The 25,509-nt window shown below is 38.3% G+C and overlaps 1 protein-coding gene across 2 annotated transcripts in view; it reads left to right on the forward strand.

The window, feature by feature from the left end:
* The window catches only part of MMP16 (matrix metallopeptidase 16), a 1,817,877-nt gene that overhangs the window by 688,589 nt on the left and 1,103,779 nt on the right, over positions 1-25,509 (forward strand). Inside the window, exon 3 of one of the 2 annotated variants that reach the window (XM_044065394.1) lies at positions 2,259-2,273. The exons of the other annotated variant lie outside the window; for it this stretch is intronic. Within the exon in view, the coding sequence (XP_043921329.1) occupies positions 2,259-2,273 (15 nt within the window). The remainder of the gene's footprint in view (positions 1-2,258; positions 2,274-25,509) is intronic. 2 annotated transcript variants of the gene reach the window in all.

Genomic DNA, 25,509 nt, shown 5'->3' on the forward strand with positions numbered 1-25,509 from the left:
ATGTGAAGAGGCAACTGAAAATAGATATTCTTTTGCAAATTTAAAAATATAACAAAATACCTGATAGTTCACAACAAAATGAATGATTTAATAAACACAAACTTTAACGTACAAATCACACTTTTCAAGTATTTAAAACTCCACTTCACATTCATATAAATAAGATAAATTAAGCACATGATTAATGATGTAATCCTCTCGATTTTAAAATATGTTTTAAAGGGCATTGTTCATTTAAACCAGGAGTATTTAATGCATGTAACTCACTGATCATCTCATATTCATAGACTTCAGTTCTATATTCCATATCACCCTTCCTGATACTACACATAAAGGTATGCGTTATACCCATCAGTGAAACATGTCTAGCTAAAGCAGTGGTAGAATTCAATTTTCTAATATCGTAAATATACTGAGCTCATATCTTGTCATAGATTAGTACTAGGCTAACTGCCCTCATGGTCCATTTTAAGACTTGCCAATTATCCTATGTAAGGATCAAACCTAGCATATTCTGTCTGTAAGGTAAACACCTTGAACATTATGCCAACCTAACACACCTTCTGTTTGTCTTCCCTACATATAATGATGTGTGACCAGTGCATTTAGCAATATATATTAAATTCATACTTTCGCAGTCAACATGATGGGGAAATTCAAATCTAAAACTAGTTACAGCATGTATAAAAAAGGGTTTACATCAATATATTGACAATAATTACATTTCATACATGGAAAGGTACTCTTACTTACATTTAAGCTAACATCTCTTAAAATAGCGCTGACTGCTGCATTCAGATTTTATAATATATTTGACTTTTCAGATTCAATTTATTCTTAAATACTATCCTAGGGAAAGAACCTGCAACATTTACAATATCAGGAGAAGTCATTAAAATAGGCCAATTATGTTTAATAATATTTATAATAGACCTACAATTACTGGTAAAGGCCAAAACATAAAGCCTGAGTTTATTAAATTGTTCATTTTGTTATGAACTATCTGGTTTATTTTGCTATATTTGTGATTTTTTAAAAAGCCAAGTGTTTCCTGATAATACGTTTAGTACATTATAACATTAAGAAGATGAAAATTAAGATAGAATGGAAAATAGTGGAAGATATTTACAGCTTCAGGTGTTTGGGAGGGGGTGGTTGAGAAGAGGTGAGGTCTGAATAAGGAGGTCAAAGCTAGAATTAGAGGGGCTGTGGTCAACTAGCACAAAGTATCTGGTTTAGTGTGTGACAAAAGAATGCCAAAGAGTCTGAAAGGTAAAGTGCACAAAACAGTGGTGCAACCAGTACTTCTGTAAGGTACAGAAACATAGGCAGTGAAGGCAGAGCAGATGAGGAAGCTAGAGGTGATGAAGATGAAGTGCCTGAGATGGATGGCAGGAAGCCCTCTGAGGGACAGACACAGAAATGATGACATCAGAGCAGACGCCAAAGTAGCTTCAATTACAGTGAAGGCCAAAGAGGACAAATGTGGTTATACAGGCACATGTGCAGGAAGGCAGAAAACAATTTGGTAAGCAAGGTTTTCGAGTGACAGGAAAAATGAAGGGACTCTATGAGAGAAGACCTGCGATAGTCAGGCATGATGATCAAAGAAGACAGGGGAGTGGCACTGAATTTAGAAAACAGCTGACAAAACATCCTGACTCCGTGAAGAAAATAGGAAAAAGGGGGTGATAAAGATGATGATAATGATAGAGACAGACAAACAGAGATGAAGACAGATACACATTCATTTCAGTACTTCCTGCCAGTGCATTAATCAGACCTAACTGGTTATCACACAAGTGCTAAAGCTAAAATGATGAGGCCAGCTTCTTTGGTAGTAAGAGTCCCTCTATGACTGTGAGTGGCAGTGATCCAACTGAGGTTGTTGGTCCCCATGAATTTGTCCTTGTGGGTAGCATGACGTAAACACATGCATGCTGCCACTAGCTTTTTCATGCACCCCTACCATTTATGTTACTATGCTGTTTTTCCCAGTCTCTGCCTTCTCTCTCCCTTCACTGTAACTGAATAAGCTACCATCCAGTATACATGTGCAGCACTGACCTACCCTCTGAGTGATGTACACTAGAGTCACCATAACAGGAAAGGCATTTTGTCATCCAAAGGATCATTCAGCATACTCTAAATATTCTGCAGTGAATGTTAAGTTATGATTTTTCTGCAACTCATCCTGCTGTGTTGTAACAGTCTTTTGTGTTTTCATTTTGCCTTGTTGCTTCCTTCATGCTGTTCAGTCGTATCACATTAAGGTGAGAAATTGCTTAGTCTGCTTTATTGTGTGCTTTTTATTTTAATATACCTTGTGAGTTTCTTGAAATAAAGGATGCTGTTCTCAAATGGTATACTTTTTTACATAAATCTCAATACATGAAAAATGTCTGTAAATTTCTGTGTCCAAAGTAAATTTTGTAATATCATATACAGCATGAAGACCACATGGACAGACCATTTGCTAAAAACAGGTTTTTAGGGCTTCCTTCCTGTTCATTCAATAGGACTTAGTCAGGCAGTTATTATCCCTACAGACATACTTAGAACAATTCACAAATAATCAAAACATTAAAAGAACTCACATGTCTGTAGACATGCAAAATTAAAATAAACATTATGTATGACAGAAAGAGTAAGTACCTCTCTATTTCATTAGGTAGTGATGGCCACCAGTAAAGAAAGCATTTGGTTGTGTAATTCAGAAGTGGTGCTGGAGCCATGAAGTATATTATTATATCTAATGTTGTAGGTGATGGCCTGTTGTTATTTAACCAATGGGGGGGGGGGGGGGCAATCAATAACATTTATAAGAAAAAGGATGGGATATCAAACTAGTGTCCATTACACCTACTACATTAAAAAATAAATAAAACTAAATGTTTAAAGGTACTTTTCCTTGTGGCTGTCTAAATGCTGTCAATATATAACAAACAGATCATATTACTTGGATCCAAATAAAGGAAGCACTTTTGAGAATTAGGACAAAGACACATGTATAAATGAAAATGCAAATGTCACATCATGAAGACTGAGAAAATTGCAGCAGTTGATCTTGTGTCATTTCTTTTCGATTAAAAGGAAAGAATAATGTAATGCCTTACATACGTATTCTTCAGGGGGTCCTGTTTAAAAAATATATATTCTGTAAAAGATGGGACACCGTTTAAGACAGGTGAGGATGCTGAATTAATTTAGACTGCAAGCTACTCTACTGGCACCTACATTTAGCAGCCAGTGGTTTAAATTGTCATCAAGTTAAAGTCAGAAGGAAAAGAGACTCTAATGTTTGTTTCATGAATGTTGCTATTTGTTTTGTTACATTTGTTTTAATGATTGCACTTTGTACACATTACCTGGTGACAGCAATAACCTTATTTTTTTTAATAATTAGTTTGATTCATGTGATCTCCATGCTGCATTTTCATTCCCATTGTTTTATATCATAGTAGTTGTACATCTGTACAGTCTATTCTATTCTATTCTCTCTCTCTCTCTCTATATATATATATGTATATATTACTTTCTATATATATTACTATATATATATATATATATATTTATATATATATATATATATATATATATATATATATATATATATATATATTACTTTATGGCATGTAATCCAATGAATACTTACAGAATGGCAACTAAAGTTATCAAAACACTTCCCAGGAAAACTCCAGGGTGGGCTTTAACATGGAATAACAAAGGTGCATATTTACAGCTCCAAATTGACTAAAATCCTCACAGCTCAAGGGCCATATTTAACATAGGTTCAGAAGTGGGACATATCGATAAGACATGCTCATTCATTTAATGTAAGGTCACAATTGTTCTGACCCATTTGCAATTGATCACTTACATGTAAACTTTATATATATATTTATATTTATCTGAATGTCAGATATATATATATATATATATATATATATATATATATATATATATATACACACACACACACACACACACACACACACACACACACACACACACACACACACACACACACACACATATATATATATATATATATATATATATATATATATATATATATATGTATATATTATGGGTCTTTCATGGCGTTAAAGAGTGGACCTAGATTTCCATAGAGGAGTCTATAAGAGACCAAGTACAAGATTGCAAGTCTGTCAGGATAACTAAAGAATGTGATGTCATTTAAGTATACAGATATTTAGTTACTATACATATCTACTCACATTCCTTGAAACTAGGAAAGCTGAAAACAAAACCAGTACTGCTTTGTGTAGTGGTAATCATTTCTGAGCACCCCAGTTGAGAAAAGGCACACAAAAGAAGGAAAGCATGCCATCAGATACAAGTATAGATTTGTAAATGTTTCCTGTCCCCTTAATTCTTTTTAAGGTAACCCATTAAGGTAACCCATTGAGAGCTGTTTTACATTGTTCATTAGCAATGACTCAGCAAACCTAATATAATAAGACTGGCATTGATCACTGGAACACTGGAACAAATAAGTTCATCAAACCCTTTTGTATTGGGAAGGAATAGCATTGTTCTTCATCCACCCCACCACACCACACCTTACCAGTCACAGTAACCTGTACTTTCCTAAGTTATACCAGTAACACTAAACATACATCCACCCAGAAGACGCATTCAATTTGCTGCTATGACAGAATACATTTTTGCGGGTCTGAAACATTCCGCATTTTTATGCAGTTCAACAGGTACAAATAGATTTTATCCAATAAGTCTGTGACAAATTATATGAGTGTCAAGGGAAGCACTGATTTCACAGTCTGTAAACAACCATTAGAAAATCATGATTTGCAAGAAAATAACAATCCGTCCTTTGATCTGAAAAAGTGAACAACTGTGCTGCCTATGAAGTTAGAATTTTCTGGAAAAATAACATTTTTGCATTATACAGTGACATTTTTGTCTGCATTCTCAGCTCTACATTTCCTTCATACCAAAAATAAGGCATGTGAATTTCCCTAAGACATATCCATAAATAATTGATGAGTTTGATAAATGAAAAGCAAACTATCAAAATGTGCTCAAAGAAATGAGGAACTAGAAAGAACTAGCAGACAATGGAAAAATGTTAAGGGATCCTAATCAGTTTCCCTATACCATTGACTGGAAAAGGAAACTTTATACCTAGATACAACACTCCCATTTATTTTAACTTAAGTATTTCATTACTACTTCTTCTTCTTCTTTTGGCTTTTCCCGGTTAGGGGTCACCACATCGGATCACCTGTCCGCTCATGATTGGCAGTGGAGGTTTTTTTTTACAGTGTTGAGTTGCCGGCCCAGCACCCAACCTTCCACAGAAGGCACACACATGCACACACCCACACCTAGGGCCAATTTAGAGTGTCCAATCCACCTACAGAATGTCTATGGGATGTGGAAGGAAACCGGAGCACCCAGAGGAAACCCACACAATCACAGGGAGGACATGCAGACTCCGCACAGAGGGCACCCCAGCCGAGCATCAAACCAGAAAACCTCTTGCTGTGAGGCAACAACGCTAACTGCTGCACCACCATATTTCATTACACAGTTCAAAAATATTATAATCTGAAAGCATCTTTTGAGAAAGAAATACTTTTTAAGTGGTGCTTGCCTCTGTATGCCTTTTATCTTAGGCTACCCATGTACCAGGCAATTCTGACTGCTTTGCTAGATTTTCTTTTGTAACTGTCATACCAAAGTGATATTACTGCATTACAATGCCTTTGAGAACAGAATCTCTGTTTATTTCTGCTTTATTAGTTTAGATAGCTGCATGATATGTTAATCAAAATAACAGAAAATTACTGCTTTGGTTGTTTTGTTAAAAAAATACAGTACAGATATTGTTTTCAATATTCTATGCATCTTATGTAAGATACTGAGCTGGTTTCTAAAACAATCTGTGGTCCAGGTAAGATACTTGTCTATTTTATGATAAATCTTCTTGTGTCCAGTACTATCCTAAACATATCATACCTTTAGAAAGATTAGCATTTCAGAAAGAAGGCTTGTGTAATCCCTTATATCAAGTATGCATATGTAGACGTTTGCCGGTTTTCATGAAAATCACCATTCCTTTTCCTACTTACATAACAACTGGAGTCATGGAGTCATCACTGCTGGAAATTCTGGCGGGGGTGTAGTTTTGAAGAACATATGACTAGTGACACATTTTAGCCCCACAGCTATAGAAGATTGTGTTAAAAACAGTAACAGTAGTACTTGTACAGTGTAGAAGTAAATATGTTACATTAATCGGTGGTGTACCTCAGGGGTATGGAATGATTGCCATTGTTTATTTGTATATCCAGTCAAATGTTGCAACCCATAACAGTTACTATAAAATTTATTGCTTCAGTAAATTAATGCAGTCTTGCAAATCAAGTGGAGGTGGATGTTTCTCCTTCTGGCCAAGCTTACAGACCTCTTTTGAATGTTTTAGGGTGGGTTTCTCCTTCTTCTGCACTGGACATGCCAACAGGATGCTTGGCAGTAATGAGAAGAGTGGCCTAAACATTGTTTAGTTTTCTTTATAGCTTTTCAGACTGCAAATAATCAAGCTACTTAGCTTTTTATACTTTATTTGATGCTTTCCTTGGCCCAGGATGTCTGTCCCGCAGAAGATATCATCATCAAGCGTGTCTGCACAAGGCAACCCCTCCCCCCAAACCGCATACTGTCTCCAGTGCACCTTTTTCTCAGATTTTTCTTGGTTGTACCCTGTAAAAAATGATTTCTTGTCAATCTGAAAACATAGGGCTTTCTTGTATGTCAACAAATCTCTTGTTCTATGACCTAGCCGGCCACTGCCTTCCCAGTAAGAGAGTCAACCACTAGTGGAGGTAAAAGGAGACTGCCCTGAAAGAAAGTATCACCAAACAAAGGTGAAGAGAGTTCACAAACTGAGCATGCAGGGTTGTAGTGAGCCCTACAGTTCATTACTGAGTTAGAATTCGTCAGTCTTTGTGAAGCTCTACACCTGTTATTTTCAATTTCTTCCTAGCCTTAGACCTCTTAGAAGCAGATAGTGGGATTCCAGCATCTGAGTTATGCATGCTCTGAATAAGCTTTTGTAGGTGTGCAAAACCACAACAAATGATGCCTCTCAGGGCCTTCATCAACTGTAAGCATTCATGGTACTGTATTGCAGGACTTACACGTCTTAGCCTTACACAGACATTCAGTAACACAATTTGTTATTGCTCCAGTGCTCATTTTGCCAGCACTGTTGTCCAGTCAGTGAATATCTGATCTACTAGCACACTCACTGGCTCCTGCTTTTTTTTTTCTTTTTCTTTTCCTTTCTTTTTATTTGCAACAGAATATGCAAAAGTACTGACAAAGAACAAATTCCCTATGCTCAAACATCTGTGCTTTCTTTCTAGGGATTTGTTCTGCCCGCATAAAGAAGAAAGCTCCTTCTCCATTGGAGATATCCAAGTTAGACCCCAAAAACAAAGCATAATTGGCCTACTCAGCCAGTGGTACTTCCCATTGGTTATGACACAATGAGGACTGTGATGATGTGAGTTATTGCCAGCTATGCTAGAAGAAGGAGGACAGTGGTTATGTAACATATGCCAGCATAGCTAGCTGGAGTTTTGTAAAGAATGATATGTCATTTGTATATCAAACTGATTCATACAGATGTTTTTGTTGAAAAATGTATTTGTAAAGCTGCTTGTGCTAAAAATGTTCCCACAGTGTGTCCTGCTGCACAGAAAACAAATATACACATATGTCAGACTGTACTATTGTAACTGTTTTTTATCTATTTAAAATTTGTTGACTTGTTAAGGCCAAGTAGAACAGAACCTATTTTTAGTGGAGGCCCGGGAAGAAATGCTCTAAAAGCATGTCTTGGGAAGGTAGGAGAAAACCAGAGAACCCAGAAGAAAACCATGTGAATGCTGGAAGGACATGCTGACTCCACACAGAAGCCAGCCCAGCTGAGAATCGACCCAGAAAACCTCTTGCTGTGAGGCAAAAATGTTAACCACTGCACCACTGTGCTGCTTCTTGTAACAGAGTATACTATAGGAGAAGAGATTAAGCTCAGCCCAAGTTAACCTTTAGAAAAAGTAGTCTATTTTTGAAACCTGACAAAGAAGGAAGATCACTCACCCACTTCACCTTGACTTGCTTTAGTAAGCGACCAGGGAATAGTAATTCTTTAGATCAGTCAGGAAAATATAGTGAGATTAGTTAAGTACTGCTTTTCTGTCACTGTGTGAATCTATTCAGCTGTTTTTTTTAGTATTTCCTGTGATTGAAACTCTTGTGTTTATTGTAAATAGATATTTAGTATTTTCCTGTTCTTTTATTATTTATTAAATATATTTAAACTTTTCATTGCGTCTGGTCTTTTAGAGAATATTTTAATTTTTGAACGTTGTTATATTTATTTGATGACACTAAGGCCGCATCTGCAAGCATTACTGCATTGGTTAAATACTACCATTTGTATTAATATTAATTTTACTCAGTATAATTGGGTACCCTTGTAAGAGTCTTAGAGTAGCTGGCTTTGGCGTGTCCTGGTGGCAGTATCTACCTTATAGTCTGGTCAGAGGGGCATAGCTAGTAAATCTGTGACAGACTTTCCCAGGTGTGTGTGTGTGTGTGTGTGTGTGTGTGTGTGTGTGTGTGTGTGTGTGTGTGTGTGTGTGAAAATCAGATCTCGAAGAGTGTGTGTGTCAGTTACTTGGAGCAGGGACACAGAGCACTGGCTTCACAGAGAGGGTGGTGGAGGACTTGGCCTGGGACACTCAGTTGATAACTCAACTCTATAGCTGTGCCAGTGGGGAGTCTTATAGAGAGCCTGGAGAGAGAGAGAGAGTGGGAACCCAGACCCCAGACTGAGTGTGCTCACTGTGTGCTCTTAAGGGAAACTGTGCTTGGTGCAGAGAGCTGCATCTGAAAATACTGTGTGTATCTATCTTTGTTACAAGGGAACATCCCTCACCAGTGTCAGTGGTGAGGATTAAGGCTCTTTAATTACTGTTCCAGAGAGAGGACATCACAAGGATATAATTTCCTATAGTTACCTGAGTGGGAATGATTGCTTTGAGGATAATGTTTTAAGTGAGTTGGAGTCAAGAAGCTTTTGCAATCCCAAAAGGTTACATTGGACTTTTGGGCAAGGAAGAACCCAGGCCAATTGCAATCTGGACCTTTGAATATGCCTCTGACAGGGTTTCTAGAGAGACAGACTTCCAGCCAACCAGACAACCAGCCAAAAAAAATCATAAACAGTTAATGGCAGTGATCAAAATCCACCACCTTGATAACAAAGGCAATGTGCTGGGCTGTTTTGAAAAGAAAACATACTTACTCCAAATCCATCCATAGAGCCAGTGTTATAAAATACCCGGCCTACATGAGTTAATATCGTTTTGGTATGCACTGGCAAACTGAAAGCATGAGGACATGAGGAAAACAAATATTGAAAAAAAAGTTCTGAACTCTAACATACATGTCTCTACATTTAGAGAAGTTCAGAGTTAAGGGCAGCTGTAATGCTGGAGTCATTTGTGTCAGAGGGGTAATGACAGACACCAGTGTCAGGAGACATGAACTCCCTCATCATTTAGACCTCCCAATAGATGCCAAAGAGCAAATTGTAAATACACCTTTAGATAATGTTCTGCATTATAGCCCTCTTTCCTAAAAATTCTTTAAGCTGCGTGATGAGAAATGAAAAAGCACACATCTTTTTCATTGTCTGGTTCCAATATACAGCAAATATTATCTGACAACACAATGTTTTGCTACTGCATGCATTCTCTGTTAGAGCAATGTAATAAAGTGTAGTTTATGGAATAGGTATGGAGAAGTGGAAAAGGCCATGATATGTAGCAAGGTAAAGGGATAGCCAGTAGTGAATATACATGACTATGCAGCCCTTTCAGTCATTTCCATCCCCACAATCAAGGATGGGTGACTTTGTTATTTAGAAGAAAACGTTCCACAAAGAAAGGCCAATACTTCAACCATAGGCATATAAATCTCAACGCCAGTCCATCCAATTTAAAACGAAGTAAAACAAGAATACCAAAAATGCCAACGCAAGGAGAAAAACAACCTGAGCTATTGTCTAGATGGCAACAACTAAATCTAGAAATTAGCTTTAATTATATATGCTTGTTAATTGAATTTGGAGAAAGAGAAGAGCATGATGTTGGAAAAGAGATACAACAATATGAACAAGAAATATATGCTAAGTATCCACAAAGTTTTGTGGGTGAAAGAATTTAGACACTGGCTGAATCAGAAATCGCATATGAGAACAAGATGTTAAGGCAAAAACTACACACACTTGAATGGGATGTAGGAGATTTTAAGGGGGGCCATGTGTTTATTTGGCCCAAATCACGCTATCAATCTAATGAACATCAGGAGACGACCTTAAAAGAAACAACAGCAGGAGAGCGGATGACGTCAGTGAATACTGGGCTGAACAGCTCCAATGATGAAGGTGAGCCTTGGCGCCAAATGAAAAGGAAATGCATTACCAATACAGAAGGTTTTAATACAGGAACAACCACAAACAGCAACAACACTAAAAGAGCAGCAACTCAATTCAAACATCCACAGTGATGGTAATTCTAGCAATCGGATAGAATTAAGGGAGGAATCATTTTTTTCAACACTTCCGATAAGGCTAGAGGCGTCCACGAATTGGAGAGGAAGCTCGAGGAACAGAGTCAAGAGAAAATTCTCACAGGAGTCACCAACAAGGGCAAAGCGAACATGGTCCCACATAAAGGACTATTAGTATGGAACATTTCATCTAGACAGTTGAAACCAGCTGAAATTAAATTACTTGACAAGGGATTGCCTTTTATTCCATCCCAGCGACTGGAGGTAACAGAGACAATTATTAATCTGGAAATGTTTAGTAGGAATTTACAACTTAAAATGATGTTTAAAAATTCATGTGATGTCAATGTAAGACAATTTAAAAAACCTAGCACATATATGCCTAAGAAACACCCTGCCATAGATATGTTTACAAAAATATGTGAAAATGAAATATTTGAAAAACTGCAAGATGATATAAAAGGAAGAACTAAGAAATATAATATAACAAGAGAGGAAAGTGAGGCATTAAAGAACCTACAATCTGATCCTACTATCACCATTAAACCAGCAGATAAGGGAGGCCCAGTGGTGATAATGGATACATAATATTACAATAAAAGTATGTATAGAATGTTACAGGAAGAAAAGGTATATTTCCTTATAGAAAAAAATGCAGCTTCAAGAAATTATTAAAGAAGGGGAACACACACTATATGACACCTTATTAGAAGGGACAATAGACAAAGATTTATATGAGTATTTTTCAATGGCAAAACCAGTAATACCCATAATAAATGGAATACCTAAAGTACATAAACATCCAAGTAAACCCCCATTTAGACCCACCGTGTCAGGAAGAAATTGGTTAACAGAACCTATATCAATTTATATAGAAAATAGTCTAAGACCCATAGTGGGTAGGAATCCATATATTTTAAAAGATACTAGGCACTTTCTCCAAGATCTGTACGAGTTCATGGAACGTACAAAAGAGAATAGCACCAACTTAACACTAGTAACAATGGATGTATGTTCCCTATTCACATCCATACCGAATAACATTGGTGTGGATATGTTAAGGGAATATATGTCAAGAAGAGACAACTAACAGCAAGAGCCTTCATGAAAACAATGGAGTATAATGTTGTCTGTACTGTGATGCCCCCCTTTTATCTACTCTTCATAAAGAAGATACAGTTGCACCTCAAGAATCAGCAGAACCAGCACCATAATCCACTGAGGCTGGTGATTCCCTTTCTCAAGCAATTAATTAAGAAGGAATTCATGCAGTGGGCAGAAATGGTCAAAGTCAACTCAGGAGTGCCATTGTGGTTCCAAACACCACTCAAAATTTAGCTACAAAGCTTTGGATTATGTCTGGGGAGTGCTTGCAAGGAACATGGAAATACAGTAGAGATAGACAACCAAACACAGAAACAAACACATACAGTATATGTGAAAGAAATGATATCCTTGATTTATGTATTACGGATTTTCAGTGCTAGGATCAGGTCCACTGGATGCAATGAGATACTATACTTTAGTGAAGCATTACAGTAGCGAAAAAACAAGGGACCCACTATTGACGGTGTCTTTATATTCAATATTACAGTATTCTTTAGACATGGGTTGTCTTCTGCCCAATGACTCAACGTCTAGCCTGTATACAAGAGATTATAGCCACTGCCAGTACATGGGATCTTCTTCTTCTTTCAGCTTTTCCTGGTTAGGGGTCGCTACAGCGGATCACCTGTCCGCTCATGATTAGCAGTGGAGTTTTTACGGTGTCCAGTTGCTAGCCCAGTGCCCAACCTTCCATGGAAGGCACACACATGCATGCACTCACACCTAGGGCCAATTTAGAGTGTCCAATCCACCTACAGCATGTCTTTGAGATGTGGGAGGAAACCGGAGCACCCAGAGGAAACCCATGCGACCACGGGGAGGACATGCAGACTGCCAGTACATGGGATATTGCACATATTTTCTGACAATGTCAGCCATAAAAAGATGTCCCCGTGTACCATCCTCACAACAAGGAAGCCCCTTGAGGAACAATAGTTCTACAGCAAAAAAGGAGACATCCTAGGAAGGGACAAGTTGAAGGGTGAAGGCAGGAAGGACAGAATACTGCAACATAGAAGAGAAAGACATATATGGTTATGGTAAGATTTTACATACCTGTCCTATGTCCTTCTATTCAATGTTGCAGTATTTTTTATACACAGTAGAGAGATAAAGCTTAGTGGGAACCTAGGGAGGAGAAAGGAATAGAAGAAGAAAGTGAGGAAGAATTCTCTACACATCCATGCAGAAGAGCTCTAGCAAATCCTGCCCAGGACCTAGAGAAAGTGTCCAACTTGTAATGTTTGGTAAAAGTATGGACTGGAGACCAAATAGCAGCCACCAAAAAGGAATTAGTATCCAGGCCTTTAAAAGAAGCCCCTGAAGAAGCAACTGATCTGGAGGAATGGGCTCTGACAGAAGAAGACAGTGATTTTCCAAGAAAAACATAGCAAACCACAATAGTCTTAGAAATCCAATATGAAACAGTTTGTTTAGAAACAGGTAAATACAGAGACCTGGGATGAAAAGACGCAAAGAGCTGATCTGACTTCCTTATAGATTTTGTTTTGTCAAGGTAAAATCTGTGCTGTGTACATCTAAGGTATGCAAAATCCTCTCACTACAGGATTGAGGAGAAGGGAAAAGGGTAGGCAGTTGGACAGACTGAAATCATTTACCACTTTAGGCATGAAAGATTAGTCCTCAAAGATACCCTGTCCTTATGGAAGACCAAGAAAGGAGGGGATGCTGTCAAAGCCTGAATCTAAGAAACCCTCCTAGCAGAAGTTAAGGTCATCAGAAGCACTGTCTTCCAAGTGCAAAGCTTCAAATGAGCAGAGGCGCAGGCTCAAAAGGGACCAGAGTTAATTTCTCTAAGACATAGTAGAGATCCCAAGGAGGAAGCACTGGTTCCTGGGAGTTTTGATGTGGAGGATGCCTTGAAGAAAAAGTTTAATCTCCAATCTTGAGGACTTTCAATGAGGAATATGACAAACCATTGTTAAGCAATTCACACAGGTAAGAAGGTACAATTAGAATGTCCACAGATAATGGATCTAGACTTCTTTTGAGGCACCAGGTAGAAAATCATTTCCATTTGGAAATGTAACATTTCCTAGTGTTGGGTTTCCTGGCCTCCTGCAAAACTGTAAGCACATCCTGTGAAAAAGATGCCTGAAAGGAATCAGAAATTGATCACCCGCAGGCTCAATTGTAGTGTTGACAGATGTGGATGAATCAAGGATCTCTTGTCTTGTGTGAGTAAGTCCAGCTGGTGAGACAACTTTTGCAGAAGAGGGAATCAATGCTGTCTTGGCCAAAAGGGAGTCGCCAACAAGATTTTTGGTCTGTCCTGCTGAATTTTTAGCAAGACGTTCTGAATTAGAGGGAAGGGTGGAATGCAAAAAGAAACATCCCCTTCCATGATAAAGATAGGGCATCCACCTTCCAGGCCAGAGGATGCGGGACCCTAGCACAAAGTAGGGGAAGTTGTCCATTTTGAGGGGAGACAAAGAGATCCAGTTGTGGAGCACCCCACAAGTAAACTATATCCAGGAACATATCCCTTTAAAGTATTCACTTGTGGGTTTGTGTCATGGATCTGCATAGTGGTCTGACACACAGTTTTCAGCTGAGGGTAGGTAAACAGCATGAGTGGTTACTGTGTACTGAAGAGCTAACTCTTATGCCTTGATGGCTAACCTGCAAAGAAGATAAGATTTGTTGCCCCCCGCTTGTTTGTGTACCAGAGGATGGTGGTATTATCTGTAAAAATCTTCAGAGGACCGGGTAGGAAAAGAAAATGAAAGGTTTGCAAGGCTAGAATTAGAGTCTTCATCTTTTGGATGTTGATCTCTCTGCTGAGATGGAGACCAAAGACCCTGAAACTTCCGGGAAGCAAAGGTTGCCCCCCAGCCTATGTCTGAGGCATCTGTGAAAATCTGTTGAGAGGGCTGGAGTAAGAGAAGAGGAAGATCTGAATTCAGAGACAGTTGTTGAATCCACCAGTGGAGCTCTGATTTCCAACAGTAGAGGAGAGGGACCAGACCATCTAAAGGTTGAGCACGTTGAGACCAGGTTGTCTTTAGAAACCATTGAAATTTCCTCATATGAAGCTTTGCCAAAAGCAGTATGGGGATTGTGGAAGCCATGAATCTTAGAAGTCCCATAAATTCTGTGGCCAGAATTGATGGGAGAGGCAAAAGACTTTCCATGAAGGATGATGTTAGAGAGAGAATCTTGTCTATAGGCAGGAAAACAGTCATTAGATTTGTCCTGAACATACACCCTAAGAAGATGTGATCCTGAGATGGAGTCAGACTGGATTTCTTGAAATTTATTGTGAACACTAAGCCCCAAAGGAGATGAATGACCTCCACAAGGTTTAGAGACAATTGATCTGGATTGTTGGCCAAAAAAAGCAGACTTTCTTAAGTAAGGATAAACCTGAACCCTGTGGACCTTGAAGAAAGCAATGGCTGGACCCAAGCACCATATGCAGATAAGCATTTTTGAGATCTAGGGCCATGAAAGATTGAGGAGAAATGAGAGAAAAAAGTGTGTGAAGTGACAGCATCTGGAATGAAGACACTACCATGAAAATGTTTAAGTGAGAAAGGTCTAGAGTTGGTCTCCAAGGACCATCCTTTCTTGGCACAAGGAGCATTCTGGATAAAACCCCCTTCCTCTCTGATGCAGGGATGCAGGTTGAATAGTGCCTTGAGCAAGCAGCTGAGATAGGATGTGAAGAAACAGATGAAGATGACAGGGAGGGGCTGAGGAATCCCCATGAAAGAAAGGAGAGTCTTCCAACTCATAAAGTAACCTTTTTGATGATGGGAAGAACCCACGCATCCTGAGTGATCTTTGCCCAGGATGGAAAGGAAAGAGACAGATGAAGAGAGGTATATGACTTTGAAGAGAGGGGTGGTTGTCACAGGGAATGGCCTAGCCAGAAAGGGCTGCTGAGTAGGAGGAACAGAAACAGTAGCTTTGGACTGAGGTAGTCTCCTAGTAGATTTCTTAGCTGTAGCACCAGAAGAAGTAGCAGAGGAAGAACGAGCTGGTCTCCTAACAAAAGATGTTTTGGCAGGGAAATTCCTATGGAATTTGGGAAATGGTGAGACAAACAAGTGTTTTAAATCCTGAAGTTAATTTCCTTTCTCCTGTAGAGCTTTAAAGAGTTCTGCAGTTGCTGAACCAAACAGAGCAGACTTATCTAGGGGTGCACCAAGTAACTTACCTTTTTACATCATCAGGCAATGATCGAAGCCTTAACCAGGAATGTCTCCTAAGCACAGAGACAGAAGCAGCATCCCTGGAGGATGCTTCTATAGCATCATAACTGCACTTGATGGAATGTCTAGCTACCTGAGAAGATGCAGCCAAAATGAGAGAACCTGTGACTTAACCTCAGAATCTGATAAATGAGCCAAAGCCTGAGAAGCCTGAGAAAGTAAAGCCAAAGAATATCTAGACATATGTGTCTAGTGCGTTTATATCATATCATCGACAGCTTAGGTTGTTGAATCCTAAAACATCGACACCTAAGCGTCGAAATCTTACAATAGCGAATGGCCACATAAGTGACTTCTTTCCTTGGGAAAGAATTCATGTGGCCATCCGTAAACAAAATAAACAAACACACCCAAACATAGTGGGGGGGGGGGTTTGCCCCCATAACTAAATATACCAACGCCAAGATCGCTCTACATTGGGGAAAGGGCAAATCCCCAATAACGGCCACGCAAATTCTTTCCTGAGGAAAGAATTTGATTATGGTGGCCGTTCGATATTTAGCATTCAACAACCTAAGCTGTCGATAATAAAACATAGACCCGCATCTAGTAATTAAGAATACTGCATATAGAATGGAAAGACATCTATGGTTATGGTAAGTTTTTACACAACTATCCTTTACAAATGCTTCTTTACTTATGTCAGGAAACAATGAAGTAACACCCAGCATTGCTCTGAACTGCTGTCACTATCTACTCCTATCTGGTGGATTTGGAAATAAATGAACTATCAAATTCAGTGTAAAGTCCTTACATATACCCAATGTCCACAAATCCTCTATTACTACAAAAGAACACTTTTTAAAAGTACTCTCCAAAACAAAAAGAGACATCCTCTAAGGGACCTGATAACATAACAGGCTGCCTGGTTAACCATACTAAGTTTATGCTGGTGGACCCTCACCTATAATTATTAAACCTGGGCTTACCCACAGCATTTGTCCTCAAGGTTTGGCACACAACCGTTGTGATGGTACTTCACAAAGGCGGACACAACATGGACATTGCGAATTACAGACCCATCAGCCTGATGAGTCTTATCTGTAAGACCATGAACTGGACCTGATAAACTACAACATAAAAAATCTTATAAGCCTTGACTCTCAGATATTTGGCTTTGTTAAGGGCATATCCTGTCTAATATATATGGTGATTTTTTTAAAGAGCAGTGCAAGTTATGGAGAGTGCTCACACTGTCTATACATCATACTTTGACCTTACAAAGACATTTCATACCATACCACATGCGAATATTATCAACAAGCTAAATGTGCTCCAAATTGATCCCTATGTGGTTAAATGGCTAGCTAAAGGGATAAGGGATATCACCCACACTGTGAGGGTGGCAGATGCATCCTCAGAGACCACAAAACTAATCAGTGTGGCAGCACAGAGATGCATGCGGGGACCTACCTCTGCTATTCAGCATATACATCTCTCATCTCAAAATAAAAAATGGGGAACAATAGTTAATCTCGTTTTCAGATGATTGCAAACTGGGCATTGCACTTAAATCCCCTTCTTATCTGCAGAAGCTAGAAGGTGAACTTATAACGATAATAGCAGGTGCTCTGAAAATGGGATAAAACTAAATGTCAAAAAATGCAAAACTGTTGCATTTGGCAAACAAACCCTCCAGCCAGCTTATATTTCTTAATAAAAACACTTAAAAATGCAGATGTTGTGAGAGTCCTTGGAATATGGATAGATAACTCATTTTCCTTTGATCATTATGTTGTTATGTTGCATCAGTTGTCCGGGAATCCTTCTATCTGGCAAAGCTGATTACAAAGGGTATTTCCAATAGGTACAGAGAAGTCCTGACTCCTCTATGTTCTGCAATGATCAGGCCTATCATCAAATATAATGCCTCATTTGGGATAAGCAGTTGGAGTGACTCCAAATGTTCCTAAGGGAAAAAGATCATGACCCTAAAGGACATAAGTTACCAAGATAGCCTGGAGTCTCTTTGCTCTATTCAGTGTCCTATAGACTCTTTAGCTGTGATCTATGCCTAGCCTTCAGGGCCATTAAGGATCTGACAATTCAAGACCTCTTAATTCTTCACAAATCAAACAGTCCAGTGAAAATTCGAAACAAATCTGAACCTGCTTCAGGAAATAAACAAATATTGGTGGAGAAACAGATTTGTGGCACAATGACTATCAGTTCTCTAGAACAAGCTTTCTCTCCAGATCAAGCAATGTGACACACTGTACTTCATTTAAGAAGGAATTAGACAATTGGATGGACATACATAAATTCACTCTCAGTATGACTGTCTCATTGATCCATGAAAAATATGGTAAGGTCTAATGATAGGTACTAGCAAGGAGTAAATAACCATATGGCCAAATGGCCCTGTTGCCTTGTACATTCTGTGATTCTGTGTTTCTCTGTGATTAAGGGAGATTCAGAAAGACATAAAACACTGCACAATCCTATTTCTACCCAGAGTGCATGGTGCATACAGTGGTCTTGCTAGGTATGTGGCTAACATTAATTAAGAATATTCTCTATCTTGGTGCTGTACACTATGATCGAAATAGTGCATTTCAGCATTTTCAAACAAAAGCTCTAACGTGATATTGCAGATCGAAGATGTAAGAATTTACACACATCTTTTGACAGTGAACATCCATTGCTATCCATATCTTTCAACCTGTAGACACTGACAGTAGGTACAAAGGCCCTTTGAAAAGTAGGCACATTCAACCAAAATTCTAGACATCTAATTAGCATACATGTGAATAACAAATAGCACTTAACTATTCCCACTTGAATTAAGAATGTGGGCTATTACTCTGAAACACAAGCTAAAAACAGAAAGTGACAAAAATGATGAAAAAATATAGTCAAATTATCAGTGCAAAATTCTACTATAAAAGGCAATTTATTTTTGAGCGATGTAAGATGGTTGCCCTCTTTCTTTAAATTATTGGTATTACTAGTATTTTGGTCATGTAACATGTTTTTCTGTGTACTAGACGGCTTAAAAAAATCACAAGTGATGAGGGGATTCAGAAATTTTGAAAAAGGTTAAATCAAGCCTGAAAATAGAGACATACCTCCAATAATTGATAGATCACATGCATGAGTAAATAAGGCCTAAAAAGGATGTTCATCTAAAATTGGGACAGTTAAAAGATCTGTTGCTGTCAAGAGCAAGGTTATTAGCTAAACAGCAGGTAAATATTTCAATTGTGTGTGTGTGTGTGTGTGTGTGTGTGTGTGTGTGTGTGTGTGTGTGTGTGTGTGTGTGTGTGTGTGTGTGTGTGTGTGTGTGTGGTTATATGTGTTTATGTGACTTTTTTGATGTCTGAGATAATGTGTATGTGTAGCAGTATGTATTTATGTGTGATGGCATGTATATATGTATGGTTTTTCGGTGTTTACACTACCTTAAGTGTTAAGTTTAGAGGCATATAAATCATTGCTAATGCGCTTTGCTCAATTTAACTCTTTCATGTCTCTGAATTGCTTATTGTCACTACAACTGTACAAAACCTCACCAATCGAGTGCTTGTAGCACCACAGTGATATTGAATAATTACAATATTCAACTGACATTATTTCCAAGGGAGTCCCATATGTTGCTCCCGCAATCTTGTCTGCTCATCATCCTGAACCAACAGTCCCTCAGCAGTATTTCATAAAAATTGTGTCTCAAAATGTCTGACTTAAAACAACTAATGGATTTCGAACCTCAATAACCTTGTCATAAAATTTAATTTAACACCTCATTCAGGTCAGAGATGAGGAAACAATTAAGGTATCTAACTCTTCTAACCGTAAGAAGGATATGAGAAGAATGCTTTCAAGTTTCAACCTACAACAATACAAAGAATATAAACTACGTTGCTTATTTTTCACTGGAATTCAAAGAGCTCAAGAGTTAACTGATGTGCTAAGTAATGTGAAACAAAGAAGGCAAGGCTGCGAGTTTGACCTGCATGATTGACTGATAAGAGATAACATTGTATGAGGAATCAAAAATGGTCAAATCAAATATGTATTTTTAAAGAATGTTTGATTTGAAATTCATGGAAGTGCATAAAACGTAAGCATTTTAAAAAACATGGTAAAAAAAGAATCGAAACAGAAGTAAGTGATCAGCACATTACAGAAGCTGAAGGTTAAAACAAACATAAGAGCAAGGGTGAAGATCTAAAAATTGAAAGCACATCCTTGTCAGCTTGAACAAGCAAGTAAGACATCTTGTAAAGTCCTAAAAGCTAACAATGAATCTAGATTAGCATCCCTAGCTAAGGATAACCATATAGCATTCTTTAGCTACATCCAAAACCTTAAAGGAAGAGCCCAGATTTGTGCTGAACTCTTAGTGAATGGTACCACATATACTGAACCAGTGGAAGTAGCCAACCTGCTAACGGACAGGTTCAGTGAAAACCTCTCCCCTCTGTCCTCACCATATATACCCCAAAACATTCCTATCACCTATTCTCCATCAAGTATCTCTAAAGAGCAGGTCTTAACCGATGTCTGCAAAGCCAAAAACACAGCCTGTATGGCACCTGATAACATCCCAGACTGCATTCTCAATGGTTTAAAACACGAGTTGGCAACTCCATTGGGTACTCTTTTCAACCACAGCTTGAGCACTGATTTTTTTCCCTGCTGAATGGAAAACAGCTAGCATCATCCTCTTGCACAAGGTTGGTGCATCCACCAACCCTGGGAACTATATACCCATAAGTCTAACCAGCCTTATCTGCAAGGCCATGAAGAGAATCATCATGCACCTTTTCAACAAGCATATAGGAGACCTTCAAACACTTGATCCAACCCAGTTTGGTTTTGTTAAAGGAAGATCCTGCCTGTTGAACCTGGTGGACTTCTTCAAGATTGTCACCAACAAAGGCCACAACTAAGGCCAACGAAGGCCTAGATGAAGGCAAATCTGTGTATACAGGCTACATAGACTTGGCCAAGGCCTTTGACACAATCTCCCACTCAGGTATCATTAAAAAACTCACCCTGCTGGGGGATCAACCCATGTACTGTCAGGTGGGTTGCAAACTGGCTCACCAACAGAACAAATACAGTCAAAATAGGGGACACAGGGATCAGTGCTTGGGCCCCTGTTGTTTGGAATATATTTCTCAGAAGTACAGGCAAAAACAAAAGGTCTGTGGCTGACAATGTTTGTTGATGACTGCAAACTTGGAGAAATCACTGAGTTCCCAAATGATGTCAACATTCTACAAGAAGGACTTACCCAAGCCAATGATTGGTGCCAAAGTCATGGTTTTAAACCCAATTCAAAAAATGCATTATCATCCCCTTTGGTAAAGGTGATGTCCCTGCAGATTACCATATTACTAATAACACCCTAAGCTCTAAATCAGTGGTGATAGGTTTGGGCACACAGGTTGAAAGCGGCCTTACATTTCATCACCATGTCTCCACTGTGGTAAGGAAATCCTCCTGCTTTGCTCACCTCTTAAGCAAGGGCATATCTTCCAGAATAAAAGAGGTTGTAACCCTCCTGTATTCATCAGGCCAATAATAGAGTACAATGCTCCCTTTGATGTGTACCTAAAAGGCACCTGCATCAACTGGACAGGCCACACAAGTTCCTTACAAAGAACATTCAGGGTCTTCAGCACATGTCTTACATGGACAGACTAAAGTCACTGTCATTATACTCCGTATCATATAGACTACTCAGAGGCAACATGTGCCTTGCATATGGAGCAATCCTACTTTAATGGAAATGCTGCACATTCATAAGTCAAATGCTACATGATTCACTCACTCTAGGGACCTTAACCTTGCATGTGAAATCAGCAGAACTTGCTGGAAAGACAGATATGTTTCCCAGAGGTTGCCTCTCATCTGGAGTAAACTTCCAATACAGGTTAAACAAAATCCCTTGTTAACCCTTTTTAAGCGTAACTTGGATGATTGGATATGAAACTGCAAATTCACCCCAGGGGTTTCACCTGTGTCTCTCTTGGATAGGAACAGTTGCTGCTGATTTAGATCTGCTTAAAATATACACCATAACTTTAGACCCTTAATGGAACAAGGATTGAACTTGGTTAGGCTTATAAGGGCCATAGGGCCATTAACCTAGTAACCTGCTATGAACCTATGAACATATAAACCTACAAACATGATGTTGTAAAATAGAAGCAGAACAAGATAAAGTTCAGTGTAATAGGGGAGCAAATTGCAATTTGCTTGGACTATAAATTAAGGGTGAGTGTTGATTTTGGTTTGTTATAGAAAAGTTTGATTATGAATATTAGCTTTGCAGTGCACAGAAAAGAGAAGATGTCCCTGACTAACACCCATATTTGCCTGAACTAGGAAGCTGGAGGAACTAGTGAGGGAGGCTGTGAATAAGCAGCAGATGGTTGCTAAGCCATTGTGGGGAAAAGGAGGCAGCTAGGTCTGCTTTAGTATTATGAATAGGGGAAGATAGGTGTGCTGCATGCACCATAAAAGGACTGGCACATTTTACATGGAGTTAAACACTACTATAAATATACAAATACAGGAGCTTTCACATATTAAATGCTTTCTCAATCCAAACCCATTACATAAATTAAGTCACTTGACATACATGTCGAACGCTAAATAGAAACATTTGTAAGTTATATAATAAATAAGATCAGTCAATACTAATTAATGATAGAATTTAGTAAAACATAAAACAATGTTTCAAACATCTATGCTTTGAAACTGGTTTGAGAAAGTAGCTGTCATTCAGACTAGGCACAGAATCCACCAACAGGATCACCTGTTTATTCTCATTGTATTCATCTGACATAGTACTGCCGTCACACCATTTGCTCATAAAATAATTTGAATACTGTGAAATAAAACATATTTGTGATGCTGATATTGAATATATGGCACCGAGTGCATTATTGCTATTTCATTTTTTAATGTCAAACATATGCCCCAATGCATGCTCTTTTTATTTCCAGTTAATTTTTTTCTGCACGGTAAGTTTGACAAACACAGCAGATCAGTAAATAAACTAAGTAACTGATGTCACAAACAGTGCAAATATTAGTCATATACTTTTCTGAAAAGCAAACTGTACAGCTTGTTTGCTTACAGTTAACCATCTTTTGATAGAAATTGTTCTCTCTCTATTTTGCAAGGTGACAGCTTTTGCTTCTTTGTACAAAAGCTGTTGGATGAAGTGTACTGTTTTTAAAAACACACCCTGGTATGTCACCTGCACTGTTAACTATAGCTTTTGAAGTTGCCAAGATATTCTTGTGACCTTGCATAATCTCTAAAATTTTAAACTTAAATCTGGTATGAATTATTGGTCATGTCATATTACAAGGCCTTGAAGAAGCATTATCTAGGAATTAAAGTTTTCTCACCTGTCTCCTTCAGAAGTAATCACTTTTTGTAGTGTATTCTTCTTGTAATGTGTAGTTCTTGTTGACAACACTAATAGATAAGTCATTAAATTCTTTATGTAGAGGGAATTATTCATTGTAATATGAAAGATTCTCAATATCTGCCCCTTAAGCAGACAAAACTGTACTTTTGACACAGACTGTCCTTTACAGAATTATTCCTTTTTCCAAGTTTCTGAAAATAAGTGCTTCAAATTCACTCAACTGTATTTCTCTTTTGTTTGCCAGATCTCACACCCAAATCTGCACCCCGCAGGTTTCCCATGACCAAGTCCTCAAGACACTATGCAAGGCCAAGAACACTTGTTCTGTGTGGCCAGATAACATGCAGTGCTACTTACTGGCCAACCTGAAACAAGATCTCAAAATAAAACTTTGTGCCAGATAAATGGAAGACAGCAATTGTCATCATAGTCTCATAATTCTGACCAGCCCCATCTGTATAGCTATGGTAAAGATCATTATGGAATTAATAAATAAGGACATAGGTAGCCTACAAACCCTTGATCCAAGCCAGTTTGGCAATGTCAATCATAAGTTCTGTCTATTAAATCTAACTGACTTCTTTGAGAAGGTTACTGAGGCAATGGATGAGGGAAGATCCTTATACATCACATATCCAGAACCTTGCAAGGGCATTTGACAACATCCCACAGTCAGGTATTGTAGATAAACTATCTCAGCTAAATGTTAATACCCCTGTAACTCCTTGGATAGCAAATTGGCTCACAAATAGAACTCAGGAAAATAGGGTGGGCTGCACTACCTCCCTTAAAAGGCCTGCCAGTAGTGGTGTATCTCAAGGTTCAGTCCTTAGATCACTCCTCTTTGGCATTTACTTCTCAGATACCAAAGCTACTATTAGGGGTTTATGGCTGACTAAATTTACAGATCATTGTAAATTTGGGGCTATCATAAATGTCCTAGAGAACAACAACATACTCTAAGAGGGCCTTTCACAAACAAATAGCTAGTGTCAAAGCCATGAACTAAAATTAAATGACAAGAAATGTGTAATAGTGTTCTTTAGCAAGCAAGACGTCGCTTTTAACGATTATATTGACAACACACCATTGAATATTGATCCATTAGTTAGGGACTTGGGAACCTATGCAGTAAGTGAACAGTTCTTCAATCACTATGTATCCACTGTTGTAAGAGAGCCTTTTTATCATACAGACTATTATTAAGGGTATGGTGTAAGAGTCCAGGGATGTGATCATTCCAATATATCCTGCACCCATCATGCTGCTCATCAAGGATAATATGCCCACTGCGGTATGTACCTGTCATCCCCAGCACTTTCTTACTAAGAACATCAAGGGTCTAAATCCTAAAATCTCTGCAGACTGTCTCAAAGCCTTCTTCCTCTTCTTAGTATCATACAGACTACTAGGAGACAATCTCTGCCTTGCCTGCAGAGCCTCAACTGACCCTTTCCTGTCAGACCTACTACAAATGTACAATTCCAAAAGGGGCATAAACATTTCCTCAGGATATCTCAATCTCCTTTGCAACATAAGTAGAACATGTTGGAGGGGTAGATATGTATTAAAGAGAATAACACTTGTTTGGAATCATCTTCCTCTCCACTGAAGCAAAATACTCCTGTTACACTGTTCTTACATAAACTGGACAAAAGGATGAGTAACCACAAATTCACCCATAGACTGAGGAAACATAAATATTATTCCCATCTCTGGATTATTTGTACTTAAAATATAAGGGCTAAAAACTGCATGGGAATGTATGGTTAGATTTCTAATGATTCAACAGCCTAGTAACTACCTTTGAAGTATTCTTTAAATGTTTAGGAGTTAGGAAATTCCACAAAATGATTCATTTACAAATGTTAAAAAGTATATGCTGTTATTCAGCATTATAAATAGTTTATTCAGTATGGTAAATTTACCTATGGAAAGCATAAAAGCACTAGTTGCAAAATTACATCTCATTAAAATATTTGAGCCTTACCCAGTCTTAAAAATCCTGATTAATAGCATACCCTACTTAGTTTTATTGTATTCCCATTTAAATCTATAACATGCTGTTCTAATGAGTTATAATATAATTGCAAGGCAAAAAGCAGTAGAAGGTGGATATGACCTGAATTGTTTCAGGTG

The sequence above is a fragment of the Protopterus annectens genome, chromosome 3.part0 (assembly GCF_019279795.1).
Source record: "Protopterus annectens isolate FY-2018-M chromosome 3.part0, PAN1.0, whole genome shotgun sequence".
In the NCBI taxonomy this organism is placed as follows: domain Eukaryota; kingdom Metazoa; phylum Chordata; order Ceratodontiformes; family Protopteridae; genus Protopterus; species Protopterus annectens.